This window comes from Astatotilapia calliptera, chromosome 7 (genome assembly GCF_900246225.1).
Source record: "Astatotilapia calliptera chromosome 7, fAstCal1.2, whole genome shotgun sequence".
Taxonomy (NCBI): domain Eukaryota; kingdom Metazoa; phylum Chordata; class Actinopteri; order Cichliformes; family Cichlidae; genus Astatotilapia; species Astatotilapia calliptera.
The window spans coordinates 43,652,562-43,677,989 of record NC_039308.1 but is presented as its reverse complement, the minus strand read 5'-3'; the positions used below and the strand labels follow the sequence as shown (position 1 = coordinate 43,677,989).

The window sequence follows — 25,428 nt, the reverse complement described above, 5'->3', positions numbered from 1 at the left end:
TTGGTGTTTTCCTCATGCTTTGCACGGATGGTGGAGTCAGGAGCATCTCTGAGCTCTGCAGTCTGTGAGTGCTCCCACTGAGAGCTGCAGATTAATGAAAGAGAAGAAGAATAGGACCTCCCACTGATGTCTGTGTGAAGATCAGGAGGAATTTCTCTGTGAAAATAAAAAGGATGTTTTTCTGCAGAGAGCATAGAGAGAAAACCAGGCTCCACCTCCACGAGGGGAGAAAGACTCTAAACTGATGGAGCATTGCACAGAGAGTGTCAGAGAGCAGGAGAAATGCAGGACAGGTAAGGGTTAGGGTTAGACACACAGATCGTCCAGCACGCTAACAGGTGCAGAGACTGAGCAACTGTATGAGAACCCTGCTTCACAGGCTAAATATCCAGTCATTTGTGTTGCTACTCATCTCTCTGATATGGTTTTGCATAATCCCCCCACCCCCATTGTTTCCTGTCTTTGTTTCCCTCGCCTGCCCTCAATGGATTGCAGGTGTTAAACGAAGTGGCGGTGGATTTCCCACCTGAGTCCTGGCCTAGAGGCAGCAGCTGTCCAGTACATTCATTAAATACAAAGAATAAGAAGCACAGTGGCTAACGCATGTGGGCATTTCCGGCGACTGCAGGTACACCATCAGTGTTTTCATAAAAAGCCTGTTATTCTTGGCTCATGTAAACCCAAATCAGGTACCAGCGTGAGAAACTCGACTCACAGCGACACCAGACAGGACTGCTGCTTGGCTTCGCTCTGACTGGCTCAGAGGCCTTTACTGTTATAAAGAGTTTGAAAGTCTCTGGAAAAAAACGAGCAGGGGTCAGAGTGTTCCTCCGCTTCTCCAGGGCACTAATGAGTCGTTGTTTGACTTCTGACCTTCAGCATCAATCAGCATCCAAATCTTGAACCAAAAACAAGGACAGAGTCCAAACTGTGCACCACAATTACTTTCACATTGCTCAGCCTGCCCTTCTTCTTGTTCCTCCACCCTAAATCTTTCCTCTGCTGAGAGGAACGATTCATTTTTCTTCTGTCCACACCATTTTGACTGGATATCATCCATCAGCTCCATGAAAGCTGCCCTTTTTTCTGTGGTGTTGCTCAGTAATCCAAACTGAAGTTCAGTCAAACTCAGACTTCTGTGCTTGAGGGTCCTTAAACTTCCCTGTGGTCACATCCACCCTACTTCACCTCCTCCCCCTCTGTTTTGCACCTGAAAGCTCTTCAGACATGTGATCGGGGCCCGGAGCAGTGGTTCTGTGGTCCATTCTGTGATATTCTTCATGCCAGAACACACACGTTCTGGTGAATTGTTTAAAGGACAGCACTTCATTTTAAAGGAGTGGTAGGAAAATCAAACTGAGTCATCAAAGATTCATCACAGCTATGACAAACAAAGCAGTAAGTAATGTGAGGTGTGTGATAATTAAACTGGAGCCAAGCGGCCAGGGGTCTGCAGTGAGCTGGGATCTGTGTGGCTGTTGGAATGATGTCAGCTGGGCGGACGATCTGATTTCCTCGTGTCAGCATTGTTCCCACATCATCATAATTAATGTTGTTCCAGGTTCAACATTGCAAGTGACCAATCACCTTCTTGTGACGTCATTCCTTTGCGACTTCGAAATACCCGCCTTCGATTATTTCGAAATACAAGTGAAGAAGCGAAAAACCGCCGCCTGTCCGCCGAATTTGAAGTCAATTCGCCTGTCCGCCGAATTTGAAGTCAATTTAGGATACTTTCCTTTAATAAACGGTAAGCATTATACATATGTTCCTCACTTGGCTTGCTGTTTGTTTGCTAGCGATAGGCTACTTGACAACAGCATTAGCTAACCAGTGTTCTCTAGACCAGCGTTCCCCAACTTTTTGGGTGTTTCGTGGCCCGGGGGTTGGGTCAGGCAAAATTGCAGTAGCTTCCCTGATCATTTTACAAACATAAGTGAAGAGAATCTGGACTAAAAGGCCTAGACTTATGGTTGTGTGCTAAATCTATGAATCAAACTATCACCTGGAAACATAATTAACTGGTCCATAGCTGTGAAACTGGACATGAGTTCTTGATTCTATGGAGATTAACAGTAATCCAGAAATTTACAAATTTGTCCTGGTACATCGCGTAAATGTTGTCCCAGGGACATCGCGTAGATGTTGTCCCTGGGACATCATGTAGAATTTGCCCTGGGACATTGTGTAATTGTTGTCCCTGGGACATCGTGTAATTGTTGTCCCTGGGACATCGTGTAAATGTTGTCCCAGGGACATCGCGTAAATGTTGTCCCTGGGACATCATGTAGAATTTGCCCTGGGACATTGTGTAATTGTTGTCCCTGGGACATCGTGTAATTGTTGTCCCTGGGACATCGTGTAAATGTTGTCCCAGGGACATCGTGTAGATGTTGTCCCTGGGACATCGTGTAGATGTTGTCCCTGGGACATCGTGTGATAGCTTGTATGGAATGAAAATTATTGATTGTTATTAACTTGTGAAAAAGAAGTGTAACAAATCCACATGTTATGTTCTTACACCCTTACAGAAACTGTGACTCCTTCACAATGTCAGGTAAATGTCAACTCATGTTGAATAATCAACCAATCAAGCCTTTTATTATCACATGCAATGTTACACGTACAACTGCAATGAAAATTTCACCCCCTTCTGACCATACATATATTGCTTAAACATCACATTGGGAAGACAGGTCGGAAACAGTTAGGAAGGTCAGAAAACAATTTAATTAATAGATGAGGAGGAGAAAAAAGAACTACAACCAGACAAAGCTCCTAGAAGACTGAAATGGATGATGGTTGCAGCATGCAAAAAGAAAATGATATCTGTTGACTACAGCATATGCTTTCTCACAGATTACCTTGTGGGAGTAGCTGGACCAAACTCTATTGGTATTTCAAGTTTGAAATCCCTGTTTGACCAGACTAACATTTCAGATGAGGTACCTCTTGACATAAAAATCCTTTTATGTTGTCATAAAACTAATGTTAAATTCTGCTTTAAATACACTTTATTGTACAATTTACTTAATGAATCGTATTCCTTAGTTCTGTTTTTATTTATATGTATTTATTTATTTGTTTTATAAGGTAATAGATGGCCTAATCTATTTGCAGTGTGAGGTATGTTGAAAAGCTTGTTTGATCATAATGACATAGCATGTTTACGTTTTTTGTAATGTATTTGAAAACATAGGTGTATTTATGTTATTTTTATAGAATTTCCCTCACATTTATCCAATACCAAGCCAAATCACTGGAAAAATTTTGGATGGGTCCACAAGAGCACAAAGTGCATACTTTTTGAAGGTATGACTTGGACTGTGGTAACTATGTTCTTATCACAAAGGGTTTATAAGTTGCCACTATAAACAAACAGCATTTTCCAAAATTGAAGCCTTGTCAGAAGAACCTGAAAAATACCTTTCTGAAACCTTTTCTGTGTAAAGACTTGTTCAAAAGCAATGCACACAGATTAAAACATTTCTGTCTTGGCCAACTGATAAAGAACACCAAAAATTGAGTGGTGCGTGTTGAGTCTGTGGTCTTGATTTGTTTTGTACACACTATAGAAATTAATTAATGTAAACCAAAAATGACACTTTCTATATGTTTGTGTATCTGCAGAATTAATTACAAGTCTCACCTGACAAGCTTTTGCAGTTTTGCAGTGTCATTCTTGACAGAAAAACATACTTGTCACATTATTTTTATTTCCAGAAAAACATCTTTCAGATGTATGAGAAATTGATTGGAGCCTGTCTGGAAAACGGCAGCCACTGGACCTTGTTTGTAAGTTGCACAGATTTTGCACTCTCTCTAGTGCATGATACTTTTCAGTGTCCCTCATTAGGAAAGCTCAAGGCCCAAGCCTACCATATCCATCTTTTTACAAAACAGTTTTGTGACATACCCAAGAGGACCATAGTCTATATGAATTCATTTGGCGAGTCGGAGGTCAGAAAAAGTGCGGTGTTGAAAAACTGGAGGTAATTAATTAACATATTTAACATAACATATTTAATTTAATTGAAATCATTACCGAACGTGGTTATTGATTTCTCTATATGCTTTTTATTTGTAATAACTGCGATCTCTCAGCTCATTTGCTTCAGCAAGAGGCTGCGCTGGAGAGTGGACCTTGTCACATGTGAGCCACCCACATCAACAGGATGGGAACTCATGTGGAGTGCATGTCATAATGGTACTGAAAACTATAGCTTTAACCTATATAAGTAATGTTTACATTTTTGCCTATTCAGTTTTTAAAGCCTTAGAGGCAGGATGGTAAAATCTCAATTTTTTTTGTAGATTGAACCATTTCAGCAGTAATGCTTTGCTTTGGTTGCTCTGTTTTTTTTTTTTCTCGGGGGGGGGGGGGGGGGGGGTTAAAAACAAACAAACATTTCTTTGTTAATCTAATTCTTTTTGTTCTTTTTTTTTTTTTTTTCTTCTTCGTCAATTATTAGTTTGCCCAATCTCTCATTGACGGTAAAACACAAGTGGAGGAGTACAACACTGAAATCACAAAGCTCAGGTCCCGACTTTGCCACTACTTATTTTCCTCAATAGGTAAAGATAAAATTAGCTGCCTTCTTTTTCTCTAACATTGGAAAATGTAACTTGTACTTAAACAAATTATATTTTGCAGATCGAACTAGGAAGTGCAGTCAGTGCTGGTGTGTGATTGCAGCCAAAGACCGGGTACACTATGACATGTCCTTAGCCATATAGATTGTTTATTTAATGGACTTTGTTCATTTGTTTTTTGTTTGTTTATTTCTTCTTCTTTTTTTTTTTTTAATTCACAGGTGCAGTGCCAGAAATGTGGTGCATACAAGCACATGCGTTGTTCAAAGTCTGTTTGTGGCATCTGTATCTTCTGTGAGAGTAAGTCACAATATAACTAAACAATGTCCAAAAATGTTTAAAGTGAAATTTTTTTTCGTAATTTTGCCTTTGCACACCAGGACTGTGTAATTAAAGTGGACGTTTCAAGATCCAGTTTTTACACAAAACTATTTTAGACATAACTGTGTCGTATTGTGGGGATTTCTCTTCACAATAAAATTGATATAGTGCTGTTCATATCATTCTTCTTTATGTAACAGCACAGTGCAGCACAGCAGAGGGAAAGGAGTTGTGCAGCATAGTGGGTGGCTATACAGGAGGAGCAATAGAAGTAGCCAGTGAAGAATGTCATCAGGGAAAGCATCAGGCAGCGAATGACAAAGGAAAAGTTCCTAAGGGAGAGAACATCTGCAGCAAATCGACAAGTAACAGTGAGATAGGAAGACTGACAGTCAGAGATGAAGGTACACAGACTGAAGACAACGAAAAAGAAGCAGAAGTATACGGCACAAGTCTGAGTACAGATAATGCTGCTGCTGATGATGTTGACAGGATCGATGCAGATGCAGAATTCCAAACTGATTCAGAAGGAACTAGTACAGTTTACAGAGTGCATGGTCGCTTATCTGTACCAAGCTCAAAAAAGAAAACCTACACAATAACAGAAGACGAGATCAAGCGCAGAATCAATGCAGAGAACATGTCAGTTCATGTTTTCAGAGGTTTGATTGGGGTAGGTATACATTTCGTGATTTTGATGTCACCTGAAATAAATCCGGGTTACTCGTATCAATGAAGTGACAATGTGGCTGGAAATTGTGCATTTGCTGCAACATATACACAATTACACCATGTAAACAAAAGCATTTAACTTTGTGCGCGTGTGTGTGTCTCTCTCTGCTCTTTTGGTGTTTGCACTTTTTCTTTTTTAGGGCCGTAAAGCCAAACTGACCGCAATGATTCTTGACAGGCCTAAGAAGGCCAAAACTAAAGTAACAGTGTTTAGTGTTCTGAGTGAAGAGGAGGCTGGGGAGCTAGCCCTCGGGTTTGCCGGAAGATTGGCCTGCGATGTCACAACAGACATGGTCTGTAAAGGCATCGACCATTCAAGTGCTGATAGGACAAAGTAAGTTAGTAAAACAATATGAAAGTTGTATCTTTTTTGGTATTATTTGTCATTTCCCCGTATTTGGGTTATTGGTGTAACATTGTTAATCTTACTTTCTAATAACAGACAGACTCTTCTCAAAATCCAACACAACCTTAAACATGAGCTGACTGATTCCTCAACCTTCAGTTTGCTGACACACACCTTTGGCCCCGCTGCACTGGATTCTGTCATTTCATTCCTGTGTGAAAAACTTGATCTTGTCTCTTAAATAATGAAACCTTTTGTGACTTTTGTTTGTTCTGTAAATCAGAATCTTGAAAATTGTTCATTGTTGTTCTAAGTTTGTGTTAACTATTTGGCAAAAATGATTGGTTCCTAATCCAAACAGCATAATGACTGTTCTAACACATATCTTAAAAATGCTACAAAGAAAGAAAATTATCACATATGTTTCAATATGAATGTAATTGTGTCACACTCGGTTTGTAGTAGCTTTCCTGTTTTATTTTGAGTTTTGGTATGTTTACACTGTTATTTTTATTTCCCGTGTGTTCGTCTTCCCTTATTAGTTTTACTGTATTTAATTAGTCTGATTTAATAACTTATAATTATTTACTTTCCAGTGTGTATATATGCTCCTCGTTTGGATTATTGTATTATTGTTTGTTTGAGTTCTGCCTGTCTTTTCTATTAAAGATTTGGACTTTTGGACTATTAGTGGACCTCGTAGGTTTTTATTCTGTTCAATTGGTAATTGACTGGGTTTAATTTAGTGGCCTGGAAAACAGGCCGGAGGGGTCTGGTCATTTTAACCCCCTAAGACCCGAAATCTTCCATGGCATGCATTTTTAATTTCTCTTTGATATTTGGGCCGATTGGAACCCGATGAATGTAAAAAAGAAAGAATTACCAGGTTTTGTTTTTTTTACCTAATTTTTGTTTCTGAGAAAAATGAGAGCCACATATGAGGACATTAATTTGAAATTTCGATAGAACAGTTGCAGTATAATGTCCTCATAACTGTATATCAGGCACTTGTTGATCAAGATTTAGTATTTTGGTCTAAAATGTGATGTCCACATGTGTGGACGCCAGGCTGGAGTAAAGTGTTAGAGCTATTTATACCTATGTAAACTTTTATACACTGGTTTTTACCTGTCTTGTTTCAGAAAGGTTTAAAAGGGTAATGTCCACAGTTTATTTGTTTATTTATTTGTTTGAATTCAACATATTTTATTAAAGTAATTGAGCTTGAACACAGAAAAAACTGAATCAAATAATCATAAAATCAAATCACTTGCACTATACTGAAGTCTAATCTACTCTGAGCTAATGCCGGTTTCCAACACTAATGATCGGGTGAAGGAGAGAGATGAGGGTGTGCACGGCCACTGGTGCTCTTATCCCTGTTCTTTGTGATACAATCCAACAGGAAAGCAGTCAAACCCTTGGACATTAGCCAAGTTAACGTTCACAAATATATACACACAGAGGAACTCTGAGCCCCAATGTCAGCATTAGCACAAACATGCCACTTCATACCAAATCTCAGTGTGAGGTCAGGTGTTAGTCTCATTCCATTATTCTGGCTATATTTTCTTACTCATTACTATTAAACTTATACTTAAGACTAACTATTAACAAAATCACACCCCAATAACTCTGTTATTACACTTTGTATTTAATCATAAAAAGGCTGGATGTTGAAACCTTTTACTTCTATTTTGTATGAGCCAGGATTCTCAACAACTGATACTCTATGTCCAAAAAGTGACAGGTATCGTTTTATGGAGCAAAAAACTTAAGAGCGCATATTTTATAAATAATACCAACAATTACAAATGCAGACCTTTAATAGTAATAAGTAATCCTTTATTTATAATGCATAGCAATATAAAAATAGTAACATATGAAAATATTACAATGGGCACAGATGAATTTGTATCAAAAACAGCAACCAAGCCAAAGTAATGAATAACACACATAAATAACAACTGCTTGAGAGAGCAAACAATTTCTTTTCATCTGTTCCTTGGCAGAAAGTTAAGACAGCTATTCAGCTTTAGGTTTCAATAAACAGAAGTAATGGATGCAGTCCCTTTGAAATGTCACACAAAAGTCTACTTGTGCATATACTTAGCTTTAACTCTTCTCTTTTTTGTTTTGTATTCCAAAAGGTTTTCATTTTCTCCAGAGGATGTCTCTCTTTCAGTGGTTATCGACTGTTCACATTCATTTTAAGACTGTTGGAATGTCGATGCTGGCCGAACGTTTCTTGCTAGAATACAATGGCCTAATTTTGCGTGCATTATCTGTCGTCTTTATTTCGTACTGGCATATACTTTTGCCTACTTGTTTTGTTTTTAAGACATTTGTATGCAGTTCATCTATCATTGCAGTAATACCCTCTGGAATGAATGCCCACTGTTTAACTGTGTCTAAAACAGCATTTAGTTTTCCAACTGCATCTTCTGTGCATTTTTTGTCTGTGCTTTCAACTACAGGAGTGTCATTCAAAGTTGATAGAGGACTTTTCAGAGAGTTTTTCATTTGTTTAAAATGGCTACAAGCCACCTTCAGGCAAGCACATGTGTTATAGTGAGAGAACGTACAACAAGTGCACTGAAGTGTTTCAGCCGATGCAAAAAAACACAGATTTCCAAACAAACTTGGCATTTTTATCACTTTCAAGTCCTCACAGTGTACAAAGTAATGCCTTTCTTTCACTGCAATTCTTGCCAAGGTAGAAATGTCTGTTTCCATGTTTGGATAGATGTCATTGTCAGCCTCTGCTAATTTTGCAAGTAACACTAGATGCTTGCAAAGAAGTCCTCGTAAGCCATATGTACAGTTTCAGTAGGACTCAACAGGGCAGACATCATACACCATGTCTTCTCTTGACTCAGATGGGACTTGATATGCATTAACTCCATGGCTGTTCTGGACTGTAATTTTAAGAGCCCAACCACTTTCCATCAGTCTTGAAGCAGAGTCTGAAACTTGAGACAAGGTGTCAGCAAACCTGTTTTTCATGCGGCCCACATCTTGCAGGGTTTTTATGACTGAGAAGTAATCGTCGGCCTTCCCTAGGAGCACTTCAATCAGATCATCCAGACGCCTATTCTTGTAGCCAGATAAAAACTGGTATTTCAGGCGGTGGAAAAATCTGAAAAACAGTTATTTGAAATGATTAGTAACTGTAATTGAAGGAATTTAAAGTTTTAATCAAGACTGTATTATTTTTTTAAAAATTGGAATACCTATTGCACACGTCTTTTATAAAGGAATGCTCTGTGCCGGTTTAGCTGATTTAGGCAAATCCACCTACTCTGTTTTTTGTTGTGATAACATAAAAAACGCTGCTAGAATTTAAAGGATTTGCCTAAAACCTGTTCTGGCAATGACATGACGAACCTACTCAGTTTAGCCTCTTGGATTAAAGCATAATATCTTTTTTTCAGCAATACAATTGAATGAGGTCAAAATAATAAATCATACCTTTCAATCACATTGTTTGTTTCAGAACGAGCGTGACTGAAGCGACGGCCGTAGTCACACCACATGTGGCCAATGCCTTCCCAGTGCTTCTGAAAATACTGGCACACCAAAGGGTATTGCTTAAATGTCTGGCAGAACTCTGCTGATGTGGCTTTAAAGTCGTCCTCCTAAGAGAATTGGATGCAACAGAATATATTTCAATCCATTTAACAGACCTATTGAAATCTTTAATATTATGTATTGAAGCCCTTTTCCTTTTATTGAATAACATTAAAAATTTTAAGTTATTAATAATATGTCGTGTTTTTGTATTAAGAAGCAATTATTTCTTCCCTTACAATGGCTAAGAAGGAACACTAAACCTATAAGCATATTTGGTTTCAGCATCTGTCTGTGAAAGAATCCCACTCACAAGTTCTACTGCACAGTGGGTGACACAATGATGTTCTGCACAGCTTAAGTACTTGTTTTGATAAGCAAGATAAGAAGCCAGTTTTAGAAATTGTTTCAAAAATCTATTTTGTATCTCTCTGTAACTTTTTTTAGCAACTGAAAGTTATTATGCTCTTAGTGTAATCAAGAAATCAAAATGTGAAATAGACAAATTACACTTACAGATGTGCAAGCTTTCAGCTTACAAAAGAAAGAAATGATTTCATTTCTCTTTTGGGTGTTAGAAAGCCCATGGACCCCGGACTCTGATTTTGAAAGCCATCGATTAACAGCCTGTGAATGTAAGAGAAAAAAAGTTAATCTGGAGAGAGAGACAGAGGAGCAGCTGTACAAAAAGCATAAAAGAAAGCTGACGTCCAAAAATAACTTTGTCACTCACTGGACAAGAGGACCTGTGCATTACAGAAATCAACCAGGCAAACATATTTTTAAATGTCAAAAAGAGCTTTGGGAAGCAGCCACCAGAAGATGAGTGCACTGTGGTCTTAAATGGATGGACATAGTCACTCAACATTTTATCCCTTTATATTCATTAACCTGAGTAGGTGAATATCACAATGAAGCAAATCATAACAACAGGACCCTGTTGTAAAAATGTGTTTCAGGTGCATCTTAGACAACGTGAAAAGAAAACAATGTGGTTTACCTGCAAGACATGGTACCAGCATAGAAGGATAGCTGACTCTGGAAAAACCTTCTGCAAAGCATTTATTTCCGCAAAGTCTTTGTCAACCATAAATGCTCTACAGAAAAAAAGAAAACACTAAATGAGATTAAACAGTATGAAAATGTTTTTGCTATCTCAAAGCACCACTTCAATGCCAAATTAAACATTTCAACTCACAAGTAGATATATAAAATACTGCATACAGCCTATAGGAATAACTTTAACAACTGGAAAGGAACGTTTTTTGCAGCCCATGCTGCAGCTATAGCATTAGATTCTGGCATGTTATAACTTTTTTGAAAAGGAATTATTTCAAAATTAATAGCTGTCAATGTATTATTTACCTCGGGGAAGTTGGGAAATGCTCACAAACTATTCCAAGAACAGTTTCCAGGGTTTTCTGACTTTCGTTGCTGACAATAGCATAGGCCACAGGGACTCCATGCCCATGATCATCTCTTACAACAAGTGTGAATAAGGGAAATGAATACTGGTTAACGCAGTGCGTGGTGTCAACAAATACTAACTGTTTTGCATAGTTCTCCATGTTTGATTTCATTACAGGTGTCTGCAAAACAATCATTAGTTCTTGGTCAGATGTGTATGGTTGATAGAAGAGAACATGTTCTTGATGTTTTCCATTAAGTAAGGTATGTACACATTGACTGTCTCCACAGTTAAAGTGCTTCTTCCTCATCATGCAGGTTCTAACACTGTCAATGTCACGTGGTGTGACAAAATGCTCTCTGTTGTGAAGATCTCTGTGTCCATGTTCTTTGGCCCATTTATGACATTCGGTTAGTATGATGGCTGGCTTAATTCCAAGGGAAAGCAGTTCCTCAATCTTCCTCCTCAAATCACTGGAAATATTGTTGAAATGTGCGTCTTTTGGGTCCGAAGGATCATGCCCATCATGCTTATCATATGTACGCTGCACGATGACTGTGTGGTCTTTCCAACATTTGAGTACTTTAAATGAAACATAGGCCTTACAGCCCACTGCTCTGTAGCTGTTTCGACTTTTTTCCCAGCTCTGATGCAGTTGAATTTGTAATAGTCTCTTTTCCTGTCTTTACCTGAGGCAACATTTAAACATTTATAATGTCCATGAAGGGTTAATGAGTTCAATTTTTCTAACACAACACTGAATGGGTCCTCCTGGCATTGTGACACATGCACACAAAGTTGTGTCTTTTCCAGTTCTTTTTTTTTCGTCATTCAGAACACTTCTTCTAATTATGTCGTCCATTTCTGGTGGAAAAATAACGAAGGTTTAATTAGTCAATATTCATTAATTCATTTTAACTTGTTGTGGGGTTTTTTGCAATACAATGTAAATATTAAATATAATATTAAAAAAAAATAATATATAAAATAATATAAAACAAACAGGGGCTAAAAGAAGCTAAACTTTCATATGGTATGTCTCTGGCAACTTTAACATGATGTCCCAGGGACAACATCTACACGATGTCCCAGGGCAACTTCTACATGATGTCCCAGGGACAACATTTACGCGATGTCCCAGGGACAACATTTACGCGATGTCCCAGGGACAACATTTACGCGATGTCCCTGGGACAACATTTACGCGATGTCCCAGGGACAAATTTGTAAATTTCTGGATTACTGTTAATCTCCATAGAATCAAGAACTCATGTCCAGTTTCACAGCTATGGACCAGTTAATTATGTTTCCAGGTGATAGTTTGATTCATAGATTCAGCACACAACCATAAGTCTAGGCCTTTTAGTCCAGATTCTCTTCACTTATGTTTGTAAAATGATCAGGGAAGCTACTGCAATTTTGCCTGACCCAACCCCCGGGCCACGAAACACCCAAAAAGTTGGGGAACGCTGGTCTAGAGAACACTGGTTAGCTAATGCTGTTGTCAAGTAGCCTATCGCTAGCAAACAAACAGCAAGCCAAGTGAGGAACATATGTATAATGCTTACCGTTTATTAAAGGAAAGTATCCTAAATTGACTTCAAATTCGGCGGACAGGCGAATTGACTTCAAATTCGGCGGACAGGCGGCGGTTTTTCACTTCTTCACTTGTATTTCGAAATAATCGAAGGCGGGTATTTCGAAGTCGCAAAGGAATGACGTCACAAGAAGGTGATTGGTCACTTGCAATGTTGAACCTGGAACAACATTAATTATGATGATGTGGGAACAATGCTGACACGAGGAAATCAGATCGTCCCAGCTGGGTAGTGAGTTCAGGACACTTACGCTGAACTGGGGGAGGAACAAGGGTTAAAAACACTCTGATGTGCATCAGAAAGCAGAGTGATTGCACCAGGTCGGTGGGCCGGCTCACAGTTGTTAAAGTCCCGCTGCCCTCACAAGTTTGTTAAAGCTGCTGATTGTGATGCACAGGAGGGAAATCAGCCTACCGCCCTCTGACATGAGGAGGAAATAGCATTTACTTTCTCTGAAGGGGCAGGACTTATGTCTGTATGTTGCACCCTCAGAGAGACATGACTCCATTCTCCTTTTTCTTGCAACTTTATTCTCCTCAGTTCAGGTTTGGAGTTTACAGGCAGAATAGCGTATCATCAGCAAAACATCGCTCCCTCACGTCTCAGACACTGTTTGTTTGTTTTCTCTGCGCTTACTGATGACATCACACATCTGAACTCTGACCTCCTGGAGCCAATAAACTACAAAAATTAACTAGAAATGTGTCCAAAAACAAAACACAATTAAATAAGAATAGTCTTTAAAGATTTTCCCCACAATTCAGAAAAATTTAAGTTTTATAACTACTTTTAGAGCGCAACACCCTCCCCCACAAAAGAAAAATGTTGCCACACATTTTCTTTCTAATCTTTGACAATTTACCAAAAATAGAACATTTAACCAAAGATGAGTGAGCAAACAAGTATTTTCACACATATTACACATTACTGGGTGAGAGGCTATACCATCTCTTAGTATCTCAGGACAAGACTCTCATGGTCACGATACAAAACTAAATGTTCATAGTCCTTTTGTACTGAAGGGTGGGTTATCCCTCGAAGTATTGGTGGGCCCGCCGAATCTTCGCAGTGGGACAAGGAAAATACCATTTACACCCCAACATCATGTGATTACACACTTCAAAACCATGAGTTCAGTAAACCCATATTGTACTCACTACTGTCTTAACTCTTTGACGCAAGAATGATAAACCTTCCCTCTATTTATTATAGTAATAATGCTCAGAGTACCTGTTTCTCTTTTAACTGTAACATGTGTCAATACTACATCAACATGAACTGCAACTGTAATGTTACGCTTAGATTAAACTCTCTTGTGAAGTTGACTCTGTGTTTTTTTTTGTTATATCTATTCATACTGTGAAGGATACATGAATGATGGTGGGACAGAGGAATGATGGATGCCACTTGAAGGGCTGTTCACACTGACAGGGCATGTGCTCCATTGCTGGACGGTTGGCTGGCCTAGTTTTTCATATGTGTAGACACGCCGGGGCTGTCTCATTCTCTTTGGCTTGTGCCTCCATGTCTCAGCATCACTCTGGTCACTCTCGGGTCCAACAGCTGGAGCTTCAACCTCCTCCTCCAAACTGCGTCTCTCCTCCACCTGTTCCTCTTCAGGATGCCCCTCTGCTCTGAAAGCAGGCTCAGACTTCTCTCCGAGTGCGTCACTCCGGGGGCAGAAATCCTCTGTTTCTGGATTGAGGGGTGGATCAGCATATCTGAGTGCTGTCCACATGTGACAGTCGTCTTCACTAGAACTGCCTGTGTCTGTTTGGTCAGTATCGGGCTTGGTCTGATGTCTTCTTGCTGACTGTCTCCGTTTGTTTCCACGGCTTTTCTCTTTCAGGCTGCTTTCACACCACACCCCAGACTCTTCAACCAGGTAAGGACACGGCAACAGTAGGTTACGGTGTAACACTCGTCTTCTTCCTGTTCCCTGCAATGGCTCAACCACATACACTGGACTATCAGGACCTTTCCTCTCGGTGATGACATGAATCATATCCTCCCAATAGCTGCGCAGTTTCCCAGGACCTCCTCTGGGTGTGAGATTTCTCACCAAGACATGGTCACCTGGCTGAAGCACAGAGCTCCATGCACGTCGATTGTAGTTTTTCTGTCCCCTTCTTGCACTCTTTCTCATGTTCTGCCTCGCAATTGTATATGCCTCTTGCATAACTCCTCTCCATTTCTCTGCATAGCCACTGTGTGACTGACTCTTCTCTTCTTCTCTTTTTGGGAAGAGCAGGTCGACAGGCAAGGTTGGTTCACGGCCAAAGAGAAGGAAGAATGGAGAAAATCCTGTTGCTTCGTGCACAGTCGAGTTGTAGGCATGAACTACTTTGTTCAAATGGTCTTTCCATCTTGACTTCTGAGATTCATCAAGTGTCCGGAGCATACCTAGGAGGGTCCTATTGAAGCGCTCTGCGGGATTGGCCTGTGGGTGGTACGGGGAGGTACGAGAATGGCTGATACCGCAGTAGCCTTGAAGCTTGCGGAAAAGATTGTTCTCAAATTCTTTCCCCTGGTCATGGTGTATTTTGGATGGGAAACCGAAGCGCATGATAAAGTCATCAAAGAGCTTTCTTGCCGCAGTCTTCCCAGACTTGTCCCTTGTCGCATATGCCTGGGCATATTTGGTGAAATGATCCACAACTACGAGTATGTATTCTTCACCTCCTGTGCACTTGTCCAAATGCAGATAGTCAATGGATATCATCTCAAACGGCGCAGAGGTTTCAATGCTCTGAATTGGTGTTCTGGTTATTCTGTTAGGCTTCTTCTTCTTTATACAGCGACACACCTGAGTGACATAGTGCTCCATTTCCTGCCTCATTTTAGGCCAGAAGAAGCGCTCCCTGGCGAGAGCAACCATCCTGTCTGCTCCTAAATGTCCCATCTCCTCATGTAGATGTTTATAGACCATGGGCTTTAATGAGTCAGGAACAACAAACTGTTTTCTCCTGGTGGTCTCACGCCTCAGAATGCCATCTCCATCAATCTGCAAATGGGGCCACTGCCGAAGAAGGTACCTAACTGCCTCACTCTCCGCCATCTTTTCTTTATGCTTCAGGTAGGTGTGTGTTCTTTTCAGGGACAAAACTCGGTTTATGGCTATGTCTGCATCCTGGGCGTCTCTGATGTCGTCAACTGCAAACGGCTGAATTGGTTCTGAGACGATGCATCCCTCTGGCAGCGCGTTGACATTACAGGTGACAGCTGAGATCCAGTTCATTTCTCCTGTTTTCTCTCTCCCTAGGGCTTTCCCAATACATTCAATGTCATCTTGCTGATATTCCTCTGTGCATTCCTGCATGATGTCTTCAATGGGCTTTCCTCTTCTTGATAAGAAATCTGCATCTCGATTCGCTGCCCCTGGCCTGTACTTAAGAGTGAACCGATAATCTGCCAACTCCGCCACCCAGCGGTGTCCAGCTGCATTAAGTTTCGCTGACTTCATGACGTATGTCAGCGGGTTATTGTCACTGTACACAGTAAAATGAGGCGCATGAAACAGATAATCACGAAAGCGTTCTGTTATGGCCCATTTCAGTGCCAGGAATTCCAGCTTGCCTGAATGTAGCTTGTAGTTTTTTTCTGCAGCTGTCAGTGTCCGTGATCCATAGCCTATGACTCTCAGGGCAGTCCCTTGACGCTGGTACAAGACTGCACCCAAACCATCCTCAGAGGCATCTACATGAAGAACAAATGGCTTCTCTAGATCTGGATATGCCATGATTGGTGGGTTTGTCAGCTGGTTTACTATTTTGTCCAATGTCTCTTTGTGAACTGTCATCCACTGGATTGGGTGGGATGGTGGCAGCTGGGCAGATTTGCGGTGGCACTCCTTACCCTTTCCACGCTGCTTGTGTTCAGACTTAGGCTTTGCTAAGAGTTCATAGAGGGGTTTGGCTGCCCTTGAGAAGTCCTGTATGTAGGGTCTGTAGTAGCTAAGGAAACCCATCAACTTTCTCACCTCTCTCACGGTCGATGGTTTCTCCTGTTTCAGTGCTTGCACTGCTTCAACTTCTTTGGGGTTCATCTTGTATCCCTCTGCTGAAACCACTCGCCCCACATAGCAGACTTCACGTTTGAAAAAGTCACACTTCTGTGGCCTTAATTTGATACCACATTCTCTTTGTCGCTGTAGCACTCTCCTCACATTTTGGATGTGTTGTTCGAAGCTTGAGCTAAAGACGAGTACATCATCCAAATATGGGACACACATTTCATCCCTGAGGTCTCCCAGGCATCCCTCCATGTAGCGCTGGAATGCTGCTGGGGCATTAGTAAGGCCGAATGGGACCCTCACCCACTCATAGAGTCCCCATGGTGTTATAAATGCAGTACAGGGTCTGCTGTTCTCACTCATGAAACCCTGGTGATAAGCCTTTCCCTGGTCCAATACTGTGAACCAGGAGTTGCCCCCAAGGTTTTCCAGGATCTCCTGTATTCTTGGGATGGGATGTCTGTCGGACAGTGTCTTTGCATTCAGGAGCCTATAGTCTACACACAAGCGAAGGCCACCATCTTTCTTCCTGACGCATACCACAGGCGAAGAATATGAAGAACAAGATTTTTGGATCCAGCCCTGATTCAGTAAGTCTTGTATGTGTGCTTTTACCTCCTGATAAAGGTGTCTGGGGATTGCATTATATGTCTTTTGCACAGGCACTTTGTCTTTTAGCTGTATCTCCAGCTCTAGATCTTTAATGCATCCTGTGTCCCAGTCATCTTTTGCAAAAACATTGCATTCCTCCCTCAGCATCTGTTTTACCTGCTGCTGTTGGTCACTTGTCAGATGGCTCAAATCCACTGGTGGGTCCCAGGGCTCAGTTTTTGTTGTCTGACTGGACTGCACTGTGGGTAAGGAAGTACTTGCGTCTGATGTCTTAGAAAGCTCACCCTCCATACATTTTACATGTGGCATGTAGATAGCATCAACATTGTGCAGCCACCCCAGTGTAGTGCGACCATAGAGGGTGATATCATGGTCAGTCATGTTTTCCACAGTCACTGCAACTTTAGCATCACCTTCTGAGGGGAGCTGAATTAGCTGTTCTCTAACAACTAGGCCTGCTGGCCATGGTGTCTCACAGTTCGGCTCCAACACTGCATGTGACCCACTCAACACACTCTTATTTAGCCAACCACATTGCACTGTCATCATTTTACGCTTCGGGATGGTCACAGGTCGCCTTCCTACTCGGGCTATGTGGGGATGGCTGTCAGGCGTTTGTTTCTTTAGGACAGACAGGACAGCTCTTGCAGTTTTGCGCCCCACCTCGAATGCTGAGCACAATCTGTCCAGCATATGCCCTGGGGGGATACAGTCTTTGCTGGTGTCATTTCTCAAAGCTAATTCTTCTATCACATTAAAGCCGATGATGGGACATTCAATGTCACCGCTGGCGACTAGGATTGGAACTTGGACGGGCCTGTTGGTCATCCCAGCAACAGCATTTTTGGACAGGCTGAACTCAGTCTCTATCCATCCTTCATATGGAATACTGGTCCCATTAGCAGCTGAGAGCTCTAAAGCTCCCTCTTCGAGCAGCTCTTCCACTGACCTCATTTCAGCATCAGGCAGGTGTTTCTTTCTCCAGTTCGTCCCCACTATCGATACTTGTGAGCCGGTGTCCCACAATATTGTGGTGTCCACACCTCCTAAGAAGCCACGGACCTGGCATCTTTTGCCTACCAGCTTCGCCATTTGTTGTTGTTTACCAGTGAGGGGTGCTTTGAGGCTGAATGGGTCGGTTTGGTGCTTCTCCCCTTCAGGGTTAAGTATGATTTCGATCTTACTTGAATTAGCTGAGCACTTTTTCCTACGACAACCTGCTGCCCAATGTTCCGTACTGCCACATTTGTAACAGTGGTCACATTTGTTTCCTGTATTGGATGATTGACACTGCTGGCACTGTCTAACGTTTGTGCTCCTAGGTTGTGATTGGTATTTCCGGTCAGGTGGTTCGGCCATTCTCATGTGCTGAGGCTTAACGGTCTGCTGGAGGCTAGCAATGTGAGTGGTGAGGTTCTGCAGAGCCTCACATATAGCCTTGTTGCCTTGATCAACTTTATCCATTAATGTGTCTCGTTTGACCGCTCCACCTTGCTTGATCTTACTTTCTGATGTGTGCATACTGCTTTCTTTCTCCACCTCTTGATCTTCCCCACTTACTGCTGCAACTTTGATAATCTTTGCTCTTGATGCAGCTGACAGCTTATTCTTTCTTTCCATTTCCAGACTGTATGCCGCAGTCATTTTTTCCAGAAGAACCTCATCTGTGATTTTAGGATTTTGCAGGTATAGCTTCACATCAGCTCGGATGGTGTCATCATGGAGGCCAGTGAGTACTGTCTGAAGAAACTGATTTTGGATCAGCTCCGAACTGTACTTTAAACCAGACTTAACTCTCTCTGAAGCAAGAACAAGTTGTTGTCTCAAATCCATTGCTCGCATCAAAAACTGGATTGGAGTTTCTTTTGGCTCCTGTACAGCACGTGTGAGCGAGTGATACAACTCTGTGGCATCTTTCTCAATGTAATGAGTCCGTAATATTTGCCTGAGAGCTTGCAAAGTCAAATCTACTCTACTCTCAAGGTAGCTTTTCAGTTTTGTTCCTGGGGTTATAGCTTGAATGATGGCTTCAACAATGTCTCCTTCATCATATCCCCTCTTCAATGCCCTCTGGATTTGTCTTTCCAAGCTAGTGTATGTTAATTTGTCCTTTTGGTTTGGTTCTCCAATTTGTCCCATTATTTTCAGATCCCGTCGGTACAGTGGGTGTACAAAAGGGACACTTTGAGTAGCGACAGGGGTGACTCGTGTAGCATTCAGATGAGAAACAGTTTCTCTCTGCTCGTCTGAATTACTGGGTGCTATCACATTTTCAGCCACAAGGTGGTGCTCTTGTACCACTTGTTGAGACAACGGGGCATTACTTTCGCATCTCTTTTGCTTCACTTCATTAATTTTGTCATCTAATCCCAACAACAGAGACATTCCTTCATCTTCTCGTGCAGTAACATCCTCTCCCTCTAAGTACTGCAGAATACGCCGCCTCAGTTTACGAGGTAAGTCTTTTTCACTTTCATCCACGGCTAAACTGAGGGCAGCACAAATCTCATTCAAATCCGGTGCTAGCAGTGTAAGTAACTTTTCCTCTATCTCCTCAAGAAGTTGCTCCCAATCAGGAGACATCTGCTGTACTTTAGACATGACGAAAAACTTTTACCTTCACTGCCTTTTCTTGGAGGGATGGCACTGCGGTATGAGTTCAGGTGGGGGGTAATGAGCGAGGCTAGTCACATGTAGCTCGTCCTTCTTTGCGGTATAAACTCCAAACCGGGCGGAAACACCAAGATTATGTTGCACCCTCAGAGAGACATGACTCCATTCTCCTTTTTCTTGCAACTTTATTCTCCTCAGTTCAGGTTTGGAGTTTACAGGCAGAATAGCGTATCATCAGCAAAACATCGCTCCCTCACGTCTCAGACACTGTTTGTTTGTTTTCTCTGCGCTTACTGATGACATCACACATCTGAACTCTGACCTCCTGGAGCCAATAAACTACAAAAATTAACTAGAAATGTGTCCAAAAACAAAACACAATTAAATAAGAATAGTCTTTAAAGATTTTCCCCACAATTCAGAAAAATTTAAGTTTTATAACTACTTTTAGAGCGCAACATGTACATGGAGGGGAGCTGATGAAACAGCCTCGTCTGGACTCCACATTGTTAATTATTTACCTCCTGCTGTGGTAATACAGCTGAACTCCCTCCTCCTGTAGTTTCTACTCTACCCTGATGCTTTTCAGAGAATATCTGAGTTCATTCAGCTTGAACCAACCAACCAACAAATCAATCACCCAACCAAACATCCCATCAATCAACCGACCAACGGATCAACTGACCAACCGATTGATCGATCAATCAATCAATCACATTTGGTTGGTTTTGGTTTTTACACACATACAGCTCTGGTGACATCAGGGCCCACGAGTCATGTGTGGAGTAATATCACCTCCACAAACATGTATGTAGAGTCCGGGAGCTGCTGTGACATCACCACAACCTCACCTCAGAGAAGGATGAGCAGAACATGAAGAGGTGGAACTGCTGTGTGAGCTCAGCTTGAAGAAACATGTATATGTGTCCCTGAGATCTCCTGAAGATGAATCCTTCAGTGTTTCACACCAAGCATAGAGTAATTGAGGTTTCAGGTTTGTGAGAGCTCCTCACCCAAAAACTCCCAGCATGAAGAAGCTGTGTGATGACTGCAGGGTGCACACACACCCACACACACACACACACACACACACACACACACACACACACACACACACACACACACACTTCCACAGAGTGTATCTCACTGACTATATCTCGCCGAAAACCTACCAACTCAGACCTCAGCAGGACCACTGCTGCCTCACACCTCGTGAATGGTTGAAGGTGATAAAAATCCTCTGATCATGGAGGCTCGTCACAGAAACACCTGCTGCAGGTGAAAGAAATCTGCTGCTAACATGAACTTATGAAAGATTTGAATTTAAACAAAACTACAGTCTCATCTGCTACTGTGGTAACGCAGGAAATATGGGAGCGAGCTGCTGGTCATTCTCTGGAAGGAAAGGATTACCTGCACATTCATGCCATTTGTTGTATATCTTATTTGAAAAAACAGCTGTTCTTAAGCACAGGGTCCTGCTGACCCACACGCTGCCACAACATCTGCATAACATCCTCGTCTAGCTGTGCAGACACTTCCAGCTGCTCACGACTGCCATTCAGGCAGCTTTCCTCTGCACTCAGGCAAGCTAACAGTGCAAAATGTTTTGGATGGAGAAGCAGTGACGAAGGTCTGAGGGAGAAGCAGGAGGAGTTTGGACTTTAGAAAACATCCAGGCAGCATCTGCAGGACAGACAGCTGAAATTTCAACTGCCTGATCATGTGACCTCTACTGAATACACCCATATCTTTGACCACCAGCAGTCTCTCAGGGGTCACATGGTGGTGCTGGAGGTGCTGTGATTGGTCAGTGAGACTGGACAGGTGCGACACAGTCCAGATAAAACGAGAAGTGGTGTTAAAGGTCTGAGAGTCAAGGACAAAAATACCTCAAAGCAGTGAGTGAGCGTCACGTTTAATGTAAGAGCCACAAGTGCAAAATTTATGATGTTATATTCAGTGTTGGGAAGGTTACTTTTAAAATGTATTCCTCTACAGATTACAGAATACATGGCCCAAAATGTATTTTGCAATGTATTCCATTAAGTTACTCAATGAGAGTAACGTATTCTGAATACTTTGGATTACTAGATATATATTTTCATGCTTTTTACAACTGTAATAACAAATGTACTATTGTTGTGTGATTTATTACTATTACTGAAGGTTACTCGCTATACCAATACCAACTAGATTTTTAAATCTTAATGTAAAATGAGTAACAGTAGTATCATGGTCCTGAGTCTGTGGACTCAGTGGTTTTGGTATTATGTCACTAGCAGGGACCACTTCCTTAGTGATGATGGGCAATGAGGGATGAGGAAGTGTGAATAGTGCTGCGGTTTGGGGAAAGCCTTGAAGGGGACTGGCGATGGTGAGTTTATTTTGAAATAGTATATAGGCGTGGGGCTGCCCGATTGACTGGTTTTGCTTCGTTTGAGGATGAAAATGAGGCAGTCTTTGGAGACTGGGTGGATGTCACTAAAGCACAGGTGAAGAGTCGAATGGGACTTCAAAGATGAGGAGGTGAATTCGGAACAGCGTAAGAAGCCAAAGAAGGCGAGTAGGAACATGGGTTTGAGTGTGCGTGCCAGGAAGTAGTTGTTATACTTCAGCCGGAGGGTAGAAATGCAGCGATGTAGAAGATCTGAAGTTAGGGGTAAGCGGTGTAGGGTCGTGGCAGGTGACTAACGCTGGAAACCTTTGGTGAGTGGTGATATCTGGGATGACGTAATGGTTAAGCATGGTGAACCTGTGAGCAGTTTGATAAAGAAGTTGATGCCACTGAGGGATGGAATGAACGGAACATGTTCCAAACTGTCCAATATGAGGACAATGTGCTTGCTGCAAGGCTATTTATAATCGCTTCTTGGGAGATGCTGATAAGTTCTGCGATGCTGGGGTTTAGGTCTCGAACGTTGTAGCTGAAAATGGAGGAACTGGAGTCGGAGCTGCCTCTGCGTAGGGCGCCAAGGCTATGAATGTCTTCGGCCATAATAGCCCCCAAAGCCGACAGAAGGGGCGGCATCTATGAAGAGCTGAACGCCGTCGGGGTGGGACAGCTGATCGTTGTAGAAGAAGGTGATGCCATTCCAGTTAGTGAGCAGAAGTTGGCAGAAACGCAGTTCGGCCCTGGAAGAGCTATCCAGCATGGCGGAGTTAAGGAGTGACGGTTTGGGTGCAGCGAGTGAAAGCAAGTGAGAGATAAGTTTAAGTGTCCCAACAGGGAGAGCAGCTGTCGTTTGGCGCAAGTGGTGCAAAATGTTTTGGATGGAGAATTGAGCTTTTCGATGGGCAGGGAGGCCTGGAAACATTCAGTGTCAAGGGTTATCCCGAGGAACTCCAGGGATGTTGAAGGTCCCTCCGTTTTCTCTTCCGACAAAGGGACGCCGAGTTCGGAGAAGACTGCCCTCGGGGTTGATAATCTGTGAGCTGGTGGTGACGTGGGAGGGGGGGATTACTAGGAAGTCATCAAGGAGGTGAACCATCTATTTTTTTCTCTCTTTCTTCTTTTCTCTCTCTTTTATCTCACTCTCTCTTTTCTTTTTCTTTTTTTTGTTCTTCTTCTTTCTTTCTCTTGTTTTGTTTTGGTTCTTTGACTGCAGGTTTTTGCGAGTGCAAGAAACCGATGGCTGGGCGACGATCCCTCGGTGGAAGCTTTGTGAGAAACCTTTTACTAAGAAGTTGATAAAGTCTGAGTTAGGGTGATTTTTTTTTTTCATATAAGGCATCTTCTAGTGCCGGAATGTGGATGGGTGTGGAGGCTGACAGAGCTCGTCATGGCTTGGTGGGGTTGTGGGGGCATGCGGGGCGGGAATGGCCGCCGCCGCAAAAGGAGCAGCAGTGAAGATAGCGGCATTGAGACAAGGAACAGCCGGAGTCGTTGAAGTTATTGCAAATGGTACAAATGTATTATTGCTGTGTGATTTATTACTATTACTGAAGGTTACTCGCTATAGCAATACCAACTAGATTTTTAAATCTTAATATAAAATGAGTAACAGTAGTTTCATGGTCCTGAGTCTGTGGACTCAGTGGTTTTGGTTTTCATTATTATTTCACTAGCAGGGACCACTTCCTTAGTGATGATGGGCAATGAGGGATGAGGAAGTGTGAATAGTGCTGCGGTTTGGGGAAGGCCTTGAAGGGGACTGGCGACGGCTCTCGGGCCGGGCAGAACCCCATGTACTAACGGGTTAGGGTGATTTTTTTTTTTTCATTTAAGGCGTCTTCTAGTGCCGGAATTTGGATGGGTGTGGAGGCTGACAGAGCTCGTCATAGCTTGGTGGGGTTGTGGAGGCAGGCAGGGTGGGAATGGCCACCGCCGCAAAAGGAGCAGCAGTGGTAGATGATACGTAAAAGCTAATTTTGCCAAAGTGCTTAAGATACTTTTTTTAAATGAGCTTTTTTTTTCTTCTTCTTAAAGAAATCTACTACCTCATGTGTAATTTTTTATGTCATGTGTCATTTTCATTGCAAATATTAATCACAGTTAAATTAAGAGGGGATGGTAAAAACAGTGAACTTCAGAGCTGTGATGTCATCAAGTACACTGCCATTCCAATTGTAGAACAATCGCGGTGGATTCTCCGGACTCTCGTCTGAACTTACGAAGTCGGGACCTGCGAGAATGGGCTCGCGTACTTGAGCATTGAGAAATGGCCTAACAGTCTGCAGTCTAACATCAGCTAACATCAGCTAACAAAGTTAGTTCTGTGGTGAGTAGCCTTCATTAATAGTAATAAAAATCACACAGCAATAGTACATCAAAGATACTGAAGTTTCATCCATCTCATTCTTCTTATGAAGTGGTGTCGGAATTTGGTGTCGGAAGACATGCATTCTTGACTAAGACTGCATTTAATCATCAAAACTGGAAAAGGCATAGAGAGGGAGAGAGCCTAACATATGAAACATGAAATGACCACCGAGTATTCTATTTATTTCATCAAAGTAACTGTATTCTGATTACCACCCATTTAAAAAGTAACTGTAACAGATTACAGTTACTCAGATTTTGTATGTTAAATACTTAACGCCGGTACATGTTTCTCGTTCCTCCCCAACACTGTTTATATTAAAGGTTATGAAAGAACGCAGAGACATCCTAACAGGATTTATAAAAACTGCGAGGACCTGAAGCTCTTTGATCAGTCCAGCCTGTCAGGTGAAGCAGGTGAGTTGCAGGCATGAGAGTTAAATATAGCATGATTCTTGAGGCGGCTGCTGTTGTGATTTGGCACTGTAAAAATGGGTATAAGTGTATAAGTGAGTGGGTTTGTCCACTCAGACTGTGAACATTAAACTGATCTAAGTTCAGTTTCTAACAGAGCTGAACCGAGTGTTTCAGGCCTGAAAGTTTCATGTGGAGATCTGCTGGACTGATGAAGCTGTGAGGCTCAGGCAAAGGGAGGTTGCCAGGTGGATGGACGGGTGGAGAACAACTAACTGAATGAAACCAGCAGGTTTCCATGAACTGTGCAGTTAGTTAACAGTGAAGCTATGATGCAGCAGCGACTCCTGCTCAGGATCAGGAGAATAAAATATGTCTCTGGCTGTTGTGAACTCAGATAGTAAAGTTTTGCAAATGATGGAGGAAACCTTGAAATGGCTGCAAGCA

At 42.0% G+C, this 25,428-nt stretch overlaps 2 protein-coding genes across 5 annotated transcripts; one reads left to right on the top strand and one right to left on the bottom strand.

Annotated features, from left to right (window-relative positions):
- Positions 1-1,483: 1,483 nt before the first annotated feature.
- LOC113024937 (uncharacterized) lies at positions 1,484-5,984 on the top strand. Its single transcript, XM_026172239.1, has 12 exons — positions 1,484-1,750; positions 2,532-2,557; positions 2,860-2,945; positions 3,094-3,126; positions 3,223-3,312; positions 3,724-3,992; positions 4,105-4,207; positions 4,473-4,575; positions 4,655-4,707; positions 4,815-4,893; positions 5,115-5,587; positions 5,787-5,984. Exons 2-12 carry the CDS (start codon positions 2,551-2,553, stop codon positions 5,982-5,984), a joined length of 1,494 nt encoding a protein of 497 aa, XP_026028024.1. The 5' UTR covers positions 1,484-1,750; positions 2,532-2,550.
- Positions 5,985-7,214: 1,230 nt separating this feature from the next.
- Positions 7,215-13,223, bottom strand: LOC113026321 (uncharacterized). 4 transcript variants are annotated; one of them, XM_026174975.1, is made up of 6 exons: positions 12,539-13,223; positions 10,928-11,834; positions 10,563-10,659; positions 10,079-10,189; positions 9,464-9,630; positions 7,215-9,131 (listed from the first exon to the last, which is right to left on the bottom strand). In XM_026174975.1, exons 2-6 carry the CDS (start codon positions 11,281-11,283, stop codon positions 8,819-8,821), a joined length of 1,044 nt encoding a protein of 347 aa, XP_026030760.1. In that variant the 5' UTR covers positions 11,284-11,834; positions 12,539-13,223; the 3' UTR covers positions 7,215-8,818. The 4 variants fall into 4 exon arrangements, with proteins under 4 accessions (XP_026030760.1, XP_026030762.1, XP_026030763.1 ...); XM_026174977.1 differs by having other exon boundaries at positions 10,563-11,834; XM_026174978.1 differs by lacking the exon at positions 10,928-11,834.
- Between the last annotated feature and the right edge of the window lie 12,205 nt (positions 13,224-25,428).